Here is a 12,615-nt window from a genome sequence, read left to right on the forward strand (position 1 = left end):
CCACCTGTAGCACGCGCTCCAGCAGGTATATCTCTCTGGTCACCCCCAAAGCCAATTCCTCCTTTGGCCGCCTCTCCTTCCAGTTATCTGCTGCCAATGGCTGGAGCGAACTACAAAAATCTCTGAAACTGGAAACACTTATCTCCCTCACTAGCTTTAAGCACCAGCTGTCAGAGCAGCTCACAGATTACTGCACCTGTACATAATTTAGCCCAAACAACTACCTCTTCCCCTACAGTATTTATTTATTTATTTATTTATTTTGCTCCTTTGCACCCCGTTATTTCTATTTCTACTTAGCACATTCTTCCACTGCAAATCTACCATTCGTGTTTTACTTGCTATATTGTATTTACTTCGCCACCATGGCCTTTTTTTGCCTTCACCTCCCTTATCTCACCTCACTCGCTCACATTGTATATAGACTTATTTTTCTACTGTATTATTGACTGTATGTTTGTTTTACTCCATGTGTAACTCTGTGTTGTTGTATGTGTCGAACTGCTTTGCTTTATCTTGGCCAGGTCGCAATTGTAAATGAGAACTTGTTCTCAACTTGCCTACCTGGTTAAATAAAGGTGAAATAAATAAAATAAAAATCCTGCTACTCCGTCCTGGATTCCCCACTCTACTACTCCCTTGGATTCCCCTCCGGACCTGCTTATCCTGTTTCAACCCCTCTCGCTCCAGCCTCAGCCTCAGCCTCCGCACCTGGTTTCCAGAAACCCGCCCGCGCTTCCCCTGACCTGCACTCCATCTTCCCCGTCTTTCAATAAATACCTTGGTTACTTCATCCCAGTCTCCTCGTCTGAGTCTGTTTCATGGATTCCCCTGTTCCACTCCGCGTAACAGTACGATCTGGCCAAAGAGATGAACACAGCAGACTGCTACTCTCCACCAAACCCTCTTCAGCCAAGGTGCTCTGCTTGAGCAACATGACCAAGCCCTGAAGACCCTTCTGGAGCACATCAATGAGTTTTCACAGAGCCTGTCTGACCTACCGGGCCAACCCTTCGCCCAGAGCTTATAACCAGTTCCAAGTCCTTCTCAAACGCTCCAGAAGCCGTTTGTTTCCGACTCCCGAGCATTGCGATGGCAACCTCGGAGCTTGCAGAGCCTTTTTGGTGCAATGTTCACTAGTATTTGAGCAACAGCCCTACTCTTATGCTAGCGAACGGGCCAAGATTTCATTTCTGATGGGCTGGCTCCGTGGAGCAGCGCTTTCCTGGGCCACGGCGGTGTGGGAGAGACCCCCCATCTGCTTCCCCTACTCCAGATTCACAGAGTGGATGAAGAAAGTCTTCGACCACCCGGTCTGCGGTAAGGATGCCACTAAATGACTCCTGTCCCTCTGTCAAGGCCCCCATAGTGTTGCTGAGGTGGCATGTGAGTTTCGCACCCTCGCTGGTCAGTGCGGCTGGAATGAGGAGGCCCTTCAGGGAGCATTCCGGAACGCGCTCACTGAGATCCTCAAGGACGAGTTGGTGTCCAGTGATGAGCCTGATGGACTTGATGAACTCATCGCTCTCGCTATCCGCATCGACAACCGTCTCCGTGAGCATCGGAGGGAGAGGGTAGGTAGGGTTGCATGTCCCATAACATCTGCCTCTGTGCCTTGTCCTCCTTCTCCGACTGCATCTCATTCCCAGGCTAGTCCAGATCCTGAACCCATGCAGCTCGGCCGGGCCCTCCTCTTTCCAGAAGAGAAGCAACGACGAATCGGCGCTAGGAGCTGCCTATATTGTGGCAAGGTTTGTCACTTTGTCTCCACTTGTTCACTGTGTCCAGCAAAAGAGGGGGCTCGGCAGTAGTTGGCAGTACTGTTGAGCCAAATCGCCTGCCCATCTTCCCCCAGACCCCTGATTGAAGGCAACCTTGTGTGGCAGAGCCAGGCTTTTTCTCTGTCTGCTCTCATCGATTCGGTCGCAGATGAGAGCTTCCTGGACCGAGGTGTCGTTACCCAGTTGGGCCTGGACACTGTCCCACTCGATTCACCCCTCGATGCCAAAGCTCTCAATGGACAGCTCCTCGCCCATGTCTGTGAGAGAACCGTCCATGTCATCCTGCGTCTCTCTGGAAATCATCAGGAAAAGATCAGTTTAAACATAATCAACTGTCCTTACTCTCCCCTGGTTCTTGGCCATCCATGGTTAAAGCTACACAACCCACAGATTGATTGGACCACCGGAAAGGTAACAACTTGGAGTTCATTTTGTCACTCTAATTGTTTACTTTCTGCCCTTCCCCCTGCCTTGTCTGTGCCCCAGTTCATTCCAGAACCTCCGGACCTGTCATCAGTTCCTCCTGAGTATCACGATTTAGCTCCTGTGTTCAGCAAGCACCACGCCCTGTCGCTGCACTCATCGGCCGTACAACTGTGCCATTGACCTCCAACCTGGAGGTCCTCTCCCCAGTAGCCGGTTGTTTAACCTCTCTCGTCCCGAGCAAGAGGCTATGGGGTGATACATCCAGGATTCTCTGTCTGCAGGACTTATCAAGCCATCTTCCTCCCCGGTGGGTGCTGGGGTTTTCTTTGTGAAGAAGAAGGATGGGTCACTGAGGCCGTGCATAGACTTCCGTGGGCTGAATAATATCACTGTTAAGAACAAGTACCCCTTGCCACTCATCAGCTCTGCATTTTCCCCCCTCCATGGTTGCCACGGTGTTTACCAAACTCGACCTCCGGAATGCCTACCACCTTGTCCGCATAAGAGAGGGGGACGAGTGGAAGACTGCATTCAACACAACACTTGGTCACTTTGAGTATTTGGTCATGCCTTTAAGTCTTACTAACGCCCCTGCTGTTTTCCAGAACCTAGTCAATGACGTGCTTAGGGCTGTGATTGGACGCTTCGTTTTTGTCTATTCAGATGACATCCTGATTTTTTCCAAGGATCCTGAGGCTCACCAGCAACACGTTCGCCAAGTTCTTCAATGGCTGTTGGAGAATAAGCTATTTGTTAAAGCTGAAAAATGTGAGTTGCATGCTGCCACAGTGTCTTTCCTGGGTTATATTATTGCACAGGGACAGTTACGTATGGACCCCGCCAAGGTCATGGCAGTCACAGAGTGGCCCGCGCCCTCCAACCTGAAGCAGCTACAGCGTTTCCTGGGGTTTGCACATTTTTACAGACATTTCATCCGCAACTACAGCCGACTGGCAGCACCTTTCACCACTTTCACCTCCACTCCGTTCCACTGGACTCCTGAGCCAGAGGCAGCTTTCCTGGAAGCGTCACTTCACCTCCGCTCCTTACTCAGCCCGACCCAGAACTCCAGTTCATCGTGGACGTGGACGCCTCTGACACCGGGGTAGGTACTGTTCTGTCTCAAGTTCCCCCTCTGATCAGAAGGTCCACACATGTGCATTCTTTTCCCATAAGCTCTCACCTGCAGAGAGGAATTTTGACATTGGAAACCGGGAACTCCTGGCAGTTAAGCTGGCTCTGGAGGAATGGCGTCGCTGGCTGTAGGGCTCTGTAACCCCCTTCATCGTGTGGACTGACCATAAAAACCTGTCCTACATCCAGACCGCCAAACGTCTGAACTCCCGGCAAGCCAAGTGGGCCTTGTTCTTCGGTAGATTCAATTTCACGCTCACTTATTTCCCCTGTTCGAAGAATACCAAGCCTGATGCCCTCTCTCGACATTTCACCACCGACAACACGGGTACCGAGCCCGAAGCCATTGTGCCATCCACCTGCATTGTTGCCGCCGTCACCTGGGAGATCAAATCCCATATCCGCCAGGCTCAGCAGAACCAGCCTGGCCCGGGTAACGGTCCTAGTAATGCTATGTTTGTTCCAGATTGTGTTTGCTTTGATGTTCTTCAGTGGGGCCATTCTACCCACCTCACCTGTCACCCTGGTATGAATCGGAGCCTCGCCTTCCTGCGTCAGCGCTTTTGGTGGCCCACCATGGATGGAGATGTCCGGGAGTTTGTCTCAGCCTGTTTGGTTTGTGCCCGGAACAAAACCTCCACTAAACCCACTTCCGGTCTGCTCCACCCTCTTCCCATACCCTGTCGTCGCTGGTCACACATAGCTCTGGACTTCGTCACTGGCCTTCCCCCATCAAACGGTAACTCCGTCATCCTCACCATTATTGACAGGTTTTCCAAAATGGCTCCTTTCATTCCCCTCTCCAAGCTCCCGTCCTCCAGGGAGACTGTGGACCTGTTAGTATCACATGTGTTTTGTCTGCATGTCATCCCCACTGACATCGTTTCCGACAGAGGACCCCAGTTTACCTCCCAGGTATGCAGATTCTTATGTTCAGCTCTTGGTATCAATGTCAGTCTTTCTTCTGGATATCCCCCCCAGACCAATGGCCAGACCGAACGGGCCAACCAAGAGATGGAGACTGCCCTACGCTGCGTGACTTCTGCTAACCCTTCCTCCTGGAGCGCTCAGCTACCCTGGGTTGAATATGCTCACATCACCCTCACCAAAGCCTCATCAAGTATGTCACCCTTCGTGTGGGTGCTCTCGGTTACCAACTCCCCATGTTCCCTGCCCAAGAGGTTGAAATTGCGCTTCCCTCTGTCCAGAACCATCTGCGCCATCGTCACCCAAACTGGAGGAAGGCTTTGGCTGCCATTCTTTGTGCCTCCGACAGGACCCAGTCCCAAGCCAACCTTCGCAGGGCCTCAGCTTCAGTCTACATCCCGGGTCAAAAGGTATGGCTCTCATCAAAGAACCTGCCATTGAATGTGGCATCGAAGAGACTTTCCCCCCGATTCATTGGTCCCTTTGAAATTGACACCTCTCTGCAGTGTGCCTGAAACTCCCACTCAGATCCATCCTACCTTCCATGTATCCCTGATTAAACCTGTCTGCTCCAGTTCCCTGTCTCTTCCTGCAGCAGCTCCTCCACTCCCTCTGCTCATCGCTGACCATCCTGCCTATACCGTCCGGCGGCTTCTGGACGTGCGCCGTCGTGGCTGGCAATACCTGGTGGACTGGGAGGGATACGGGCCTGAGGGGCGGTGCTGGGTGCCCCGCCTTCACATTCTGGACCCCTTCCTCTTACGGGATTTCTACACCTCACACCCAGATAAGCCTGGTTGGAGGGGGTGGTACTGTCACATCTGCTCCCGCAATGCCCTCTACCGCTCATCCTGAGTCTCCTTGACCTGCCGCCGCCAGTACTTTCTCCCTCTCTCTCTGTGTGTGTGATTGGGTGGGCGGAGACAGGTGTGCTGGAGTTAGAGCAGATCCCCACCAGCTGCAACCTGTTCCATAATCAAGACCTCTACAAAAACTCAGCGCTGCCACTTCCACGCTGCCAGATTGTAATCTTCTGCTCAGTCAGTCTACGTTTCTAGCCGTTTGTTACTATTCAGATCCTGTTATGCCTGTTCCTCTCTGCTATAGTTCTGTCCGCTCTGACTCTGGTCCCTGTCTCCAGTCCCACGTCTACTCTGTCCTGGATTCCCCACTCTACTACTCCCTTAGATTTCCCTCCAGACCTGCTTACCCTGTCTCAACCCCTCTCGCTCCAGCCTCAGCCTCCGCACCTGGTTTCCAGAAACCCGCCTGAGCTTCCCCTGACCTGCACTCCATTTCCCCCCTGTCAATAAATACCTTGGTTACTTCATCCCAGTCTCCTCATCTGAGGACTACTGAGTCCGCTAGATGGCATTACAGGACGTGGGTGTTAATATAGACTACCACTGTAATCTTAAATGTTTCCCCAAGTTATCTAAGGGCGCAATATTTTCTGATGTATTTTTAAGCTAAGTTTGAGCTCCCACTGAGCTGCTCATGCTGTCTCTGCATTAGACATTGTTTTGCCTCAATATCTAAACTTAGGTTTTCATTTCCAGCCTATATTATGTTTTGTTTGACTGGGTTAAAACAATAGGGTGTCTATTAACAAAACAAAATGATAATCTCCAACCTTTGCAAGAACAATAAACATTCTGTATACACATATTACTTGAACTATTAAACTCGTCTTATTTTTAATGAAAAGTATTTCTCCCATAGAATCTTGTGTAGAATTTGACAAGAGGAATCAGTCAGCTAACTGGACAGTCCCTGTGAATGCAACTGCACCTGCGACAGAGTTCTGGGAGTAAGTGTCATGTACAGTACTTACTGTCATATTCTAAGTGATTCTATTTCTACACTACTCTCTCCACATGGATTCTTATAGCTACTCTACACTCTACTGTGATTCTTATAATAATTAAGTGTAGTCATGTGCCAATGTTCTCATAATCACTTTTTCTCATGATCAAGTAATTCACAAGTTATTATTATGTGTTTTCCATTTAACCATGTAATCTTTAATTAAATATCTCAACAAAGGTCTGTGTATGCCCGATAGATTTATATGGTTACTATTTCTCTCTCGTTGCCAACTATCCTGTCAATACACATCCTTCGAAACTAATTAAACCTAAAAGCACAAAAGTCTCATAGCAGTTTAAAATACTGTCAATATGTTCAAAATAATAATTTATCAGGGCAAATCAATAGGACTCAATCCTTACAGCTGTATTGACTTTGGGAGTTTCTGCAGCTGCTGATTGAAGATGAGTCTTGAAAAGTACAGAAGTTATCATACAGTTAGTTCATTTTTAGGAATTGCACAACTGCAGTTTCTTCACTATTCTGTCTTTTCAATATGATATCTAAAACATCTCAAGATGTCTGTCTGTAAAATAGTGTTAAGGGAAGGCAGTGTGTCCAACCCAACCCTGTTTGTGACGTCTGTTCTCAGGGATTAGTGTTTGGTTCAGACCACTTTGGAGAGATAGTTAGCTCCATATCCAAATGATTTAATTAATCCTTAGAACACTTTATTAATCCATAACAAGACAGAAATTGGTCTAGGCCGGGCCTATACCAACACAATGACAACCTTTTGAAGGGAGCAAATTATACATTAGTCAGGGTTACATTTTTGATACGTAGTATTGTTATTAAGCATATGTGAACCCAGTGAGATTAAGAATGAAATGTGCCTGCTGTTTCCAGGCGCAGGGTGTTGAGCATCTCCCCAGGGATAGAACAGATTGGTAGACTGCGGTGGGAGCTGGCTCTGTGTCTGCTGCTGGCCTGGATACTCTGCTACTTCTGTGTCTGGAAAGGAGTGAAGTCTACTGGGAAGGTACAGTAGGCCAACAGTGCATGGCAAAAGTATTAATCCCCCTTGGCGTTTTTCCTGTTTTGTTGCATTACAACCTTTAATTTAAATGGATTTTAATTTGGATTTCATGTAATGGACATACACAAAAGAGTTCAAATTGGTGAAGTGAAATGAAAAAAATAACTTGTTTCAAACATATATATATATTTTTTAACGTCCAAGTGGTGCGTGCATATGTATTCACCCCCTTTGCTATGAAGCCCCTAAATAAGATCTGGTGCAGCCAATTACCTTCACATAATTAGTTAAATAAAGTCCACCTGTGTGCAATCTAAGTGTACCTGTGGATGTATTTCAAGGCCTACCTTCAAACTCAGTGCCTCTTTGCTTGACATCATAGGAAAATCAAAAGAAATCAGCCAAGACCTCAGAAAGAAAATTGTAGACCTCCACAAGTCTGGTTCATCCTTGAGAGCAATTTCCAAACACCTGAAGGTACCAGGTTCATCTGTACAAACAATAGTACGCAAGTATAAACACCATGGGACCACGCAGCCATTATACCGCTCAGGAAGGAGACGCGGTCTGTCTCCTAGAGATGAACGTACTTTGGTTCGAAAAGTGCAAATCAATCCCAGAACAACAGCAAAGAACTTTGTGACGATGTTGGAGGAAACGGGTTCAAAATTATCTATATCCACAGTAAAAGTCCTATATCAACATAACCTGAAAAGCCGCTCAGCAAGGAAGCAGCCACTGCTCCAAAACCGCAATAAAAAAGCCAGACTTCGGTTTGCAACTGCACATGGGGACAAAGATTGGGATTTTTGGAGAAATGTCCTCTGGTCTAATGAAACAAAAATCGAACTGTTTGGCCTTGATGATCATCGTTATGTTTGGAGGGAAAAGGGGGAGGCTTGCAAGCTGAAGAACACCATCCCAACCGTGAAGCACGGGGGTGGCAGCATCATGTTGTGGGGGTGCTTTGCTGCAGGAGGGGCTGGTGCACTTCACAAAATAGATGGCATCATGAGGTAGGAAAATTATGTGGATATATTGAAGCAACATCTCAAGACATCAGTCAGGAAGTTAAAGCTTGGTCGCAAATGGGTCTTCCAAATGGACAATGACCCCAAGCATACTTCCAAAGTTGTGGCAAATGACTTAAGGACAACAAAGTCAAGGTATTGGAGTGGCCACAAAGCTCTGACCTCAATCCCAAGGAAAATGTGTGGGCAGAACTGAAAAAGCGTGTGCGAGCAAGCCTGACTCAGTTACACCAGCTCTGTCAGGAGGAGTGGGCCAAAATTCACCCAACTTATTGTAGGAAGCTTGTGGAAGGCTACCCACCGGGTAGAAAAAAATGAAATCAATAAAAGCTTAAATAAATCATTCTCTCTACTATTATTCTGACATTTCACATTCTTAAAATAAAGTGGAGATCCTAACTGACCTAAGACAAGGAATTTTTACTCTGATTAAATGTCAGGAATTGTGAAACTGAGTTTAAATGTATTTGGCTAAGGTGTATGTAAACGTCCGACTTCAACTGTAAGTAATTCAGAAGTCCAAAAATGGATGAAGCAGTTGCAAATTGCCCCTTTAAGTTTAAGTAAGAGTGGTTTTAAATGATTCAACCTACTTATCTGGAGTTGTGCAAACGCTTTCTCAAGCTACCCCTATACCTGCAAACATTCCAGCACTGTTGCTTTCTGACATTAATTTTTGCTTTATGTGCCAATTCACCATGGACATTGATATATTTTCCCAAAGGGAACAATATGTTTTGTTTTTTACAAAGTGTTCCAACTAGAAATGTGTCACATTTAGAATAATTTATTGTTTATACACTGAGTGTACAAAACATTAGGGACATCTTCCTAATATAAAGTTGCACCCCCTTTTGCACTCAGAACAGCCTCAATTCGTCAGGCATGGACTCTACAAGGTGTCGAAAGCGTTCCAAAGGGATGCTGGCCCATGACTCCAATGCTTCCCACAGTTGTGTCAAGTTGGCTGGGTGTCCTTTGGGTGGTGGACCATTCTTGATACACACGGAAAACTGTTGAGCATGAAAAACCCTGCAGCGTTGCAGTTCTTGACACACTCAAGCCGGTGCACCTGGCACCTACTACTATACCCCGTTCGAAGGCACTTACATTTTTTTGGTTGCCAATTCACCCTCTGAATGGCACACATACACAAACCATGTCTCAATGCTTAAAAATACTTATTTAACCTGTCTCCTGCCCTTCATCTAGACTGACTGATTTAACAAGTGACATCAATAAGGGATCATAAATTTCACCTGGATTCACCTGGTCAGTCTATGTCATGGAAAGAGCATGTGTTGCTAATGTTTTGTACACTGTGTAATATTCTCACTTTAGTTTTATTAACATACATTTTGCTCTTTCTGAGGCTGACGTTAAGCCCCTTGTTATATACGCACACTGTTATTTTCCCTTGATACAAACATCTTCTGAAAGGACTAAAATGTCTGTCATGGTGAATGTGTTTGGTTATTTATTGTCAGGTAATATCTCTCCTCTTGATAGGTGGTGTATTTCACAGCTACCTTTCCCTATCTGATGTTGATTGTTCTATTGGCTCGGGGACTCACGTTACCTGGTGCTATTGATGGGATCAAGTTCTACCTCTACCCGGACCCTGCAAGACTGGTCGACCCACAGGTAAATAATGAGCTGTCATGCCCCTTAACATGTGTGCCAAATATCATAAGTCCGTAACAAATAGGTGATGACAATGTGGTTGTTGTAGCACCACAGGTATGTTTGGAGAGCAGCAGGTTAAACAGTAGATCAGGAAAATCATGGAAGATACCATGTGGGCAGGAAATGCAATGCATTGTCTGTTTTTATTACTCAATGTTTTTCAGCTCATGTTCTACCTTTAAAAAGGCTTCAAAGTGATGTATACTGTGTGTGCCATTGCAGGTATGGATGGATGCTGGAGCACAGGTGCTTTTCTCCTTTGGCATCTGTCAAGGGAGTCTGACTGCACTGGGCAGCTACAATCATTATAACAATGACTGCTATAAGTAAATACATATATTTTCTTCCCTGCCAGCTGGCTGTCTATTGTATTATAATTTTTATTGAACTTTTTTTGTGTCCTTTGGGAGGTTAACTAGCCTAGGATGTAGTGGATTTGGAAATGTCCAAGTATTGTTTTTGAGCCATTATCAAATTATTTTACACTTTTGGGTATTGGATATATACAGTATATTCTATACTATAATTTGGATCACTTCAGGAACTGTAGTGCTGTAGCTGGCCATGGCACTCAAGTGTCTCACAGTCTCTATAGGCCATGCTGTCCTTGGCCTGAGAGTCTGGGAGCCACACACTGTTAGCATTGATTCTGACTGACCCCTTAAAGGGCCTTTTCATACATCAGAGTGTCCATGGCTCAGGCTGAGGGGGGGTCTGGCTCCTCACAGGAAGTTCTTTATCCTGGTTCACAAACAAGTGAGACAGCGAGGTGACTTAAAAGCCTGCTCCTCTTTATTGTCATTGTCTGAAGGTTTAGCTTATCTCAAATGTAGTTTTTTGAAGTCCTGTACAGAGTAAATTTACTCAGACCTTAGGTGCAATCCATGAGATTTGACCCGAGCTGATCTTACCTTACCTTTTCTTACCTTTTACCTCATTTATAGGGACACGTTTGTGCTGTGTTTGGTGAATGGAGGATCAAGCTTTGTTGCTGGGTTTGCTATCTTCTCTGTGTTGGGCTTCATGTCATATGAACAGGGGCTGCCCATATCTGAAGTTGCAGCATCTGGTAAGAGTACTACTAACTTCCTTGCCTGGTGCCAGATCACGTTGTGCTGTCTTGCCAATTCCTCGTGACAATAACCATAGGAGTTGGCAAGACAACACAAACAGATCCGGGGCCACCACTAACTTCCATAGTTTACCACTAACTTCTATACTTAACAGTACTTCCAGAGTTTATGGTTATTTATTTTGTATGAGAATGAGAAAGTGCATGTGTCCACATTGCTACAGGTCCTGGCCTGGCGTTCATAGCCTATCCTCGTGCCGTGGCCATGATGCCTTTACCTCAGTTGTGGTCCATATGTTTCTTCGTCATGGTCATCTTGCTGGGTGCTGACACACAGGTGAGACAACAAAGGTTCAACCGCATCGAAGTTAGATTAATCATTCTTGAAATATTATCCATATGAGGCTACATTAGTAGGATAACTTTTTATTATTTTGTGTCTGATTTCATTGTTATTTATTACAGATAGGAAATTATTTTTATTGTTAGGATTTTTTAGTCAAGTGACGGAGCTTAATGTTGTTCATGCAACTTTGTGAGTAGGAGTAGAGGATGACTTGGCCCCTCTCTGCCCCTGGTCACAGTTTGTCAGTCTGGAGTGCCTGATGACCTCTGTGACAGACATGTTCCCCACCGTGTTTCGAAGGGGGTACCGTCGAGAGCTGCTGCTGCTTTGTCTCTGCTCTGTCTGCTTCTTCCTGGGACTCCTTCTGGTCACAGAGGTGAGCGTCTCACTGCACAAGTCTTCACTCTTTTTCTCCCTTCATTCTGGCTGTGTTTTTCTAGTCTATAGTTGTCAAGCACTGGAACAAAGTTATGTCCTGACCTAGCCAATGTCTCAACACTGTCTTAGTATACCAGTCTAGTGAGACCGCTGATAGGGCCTCCCCACCCCTTTACCAGAAGTTGAAACGTGTTAAGCTGCTTTCCTGGGGGCATATGAATATTTTATTCTCACACTCTGTGAGAAAGGCTAACATCTTCCTGGTACTATACATACTATTGGTTACTATTTTCTAGAGAATAACATACCCTATATCATGTACCTTTGATTAACATTTTGTGATCAGACAATACCAGTGTATCGTCCGATTAGACGATTAGTCATAGTTTCACACTGTACGATCATGTCTGTTCTCTGTTGCAGGGAGGGTTATATTTTCTACAACTTTTTGACCATTACGTGTGCAGTGGCAACAATCTCCTTCTGCTCTCTGTCTGCCAGTCAATAGCAATCGGTTGGATTTATGGTAAGTCCTCAAGATTCTCTGGTGATAACAATGAAATAATGTGTCTCTTCAGGAGCCCTACGCGTCCATTCAGTTCCTGTTTTGGGTTATGATTTATCCTTAGAGAGGAATTAATTTATGTTGAAATATTTTGACTTTCTAAGACAGGTTTTCATTTTTTGGGATTAAGGATGTTGTGGATACGTCTATCTAAACGTGGGCCTCCAAGTTCCCTCATTTTTTCATTTAGCATTTTTTGTCACATGTAGACAGACCAGAAGGTTGAGCATCTAGGAACGTTGCTCAAATGTCCAAGCAATATGATTTTGTCCCATGATAGCACTTGTGTAAGTGAAGTCTACATTGTCTTTGAATAATACTGTATATCACTTGAAATCTTCAAATGCCAAATGATCTTACATTTTGCTCAGTTGATATACTATTCTTTCTAAACGATCACTCAGTAAGTGGCCTAAGTACT

General features: G+C 45.7%; 1 protein-coding gene across 3 annotated transcripts in view; it reads left to right on the forward strand.

Annotated features, from left to right (window-relative positions):
- The window catches only part of LOC129815303 (sodium- and chloride-dependent GABA transporter 2-like), a 45,589-nt gene that overhangs the window by 21,195 nt on the left and 11,779 nt on the right, over positions 1 to 12,615 (forward strand). For all 3 annotated transcript variants that reach the window (XR_008753407.1, XM_055868985.1, XM_055868983.1), the window contains 8 exons: positions 5,991 to 6,078; positions 6,987 to 7,119; positions 9,657 to 9,791; positions 10,056 to 10,159; positions 10,778 to 10,902; positions 11,130 to 11,242; positions 11,490 to 11,627; positions 12,053 to 12,155. Coding sequence is in view for 2 of the 3 variants with exons in the window: in XM_055868985.1 (XP_055724960.1) it covers positions 5,991 to 6,078; positions 6,987 to 7,119; positions 9,657 to 9,791; positions 10,056 to 10,159; positions 10,778 to 10,902; positions 11,130 to 11,242; positions 11,490 to 11,627; positions 12,053 to 12,155 (939 nt within the window). In the remaining variant the exon portion in view is untranslated. The remainder of the gene's footprint in view (positions 1 to 5,990; positions 6,079 to 6,986; positions 7,120 to 9,656; positions 9,792 to 10,055; positions 10,160 to 10,777; positions 10,903 to 11,129; positions 11,243 to 11,489; positions 11,628 to 12,052; positions 12,156 to 12,615) is intronic.

The sequence above is a fragment of the Salvelinus fontinalis genome, chromosome 18 (assembly GCF_029448725.1).
Source record: "Salvelinus fontinalis isolate EN_2023a chromosome 18, ASM2944872v1, whole genome shotgun sequence".
Lineage (NCBI taxonomy): Eukaryota > Metazoa > Chordata > Actinopteri > Salmoniformes > Salmonidae > Salvelinus > Salvelinus fontinalis.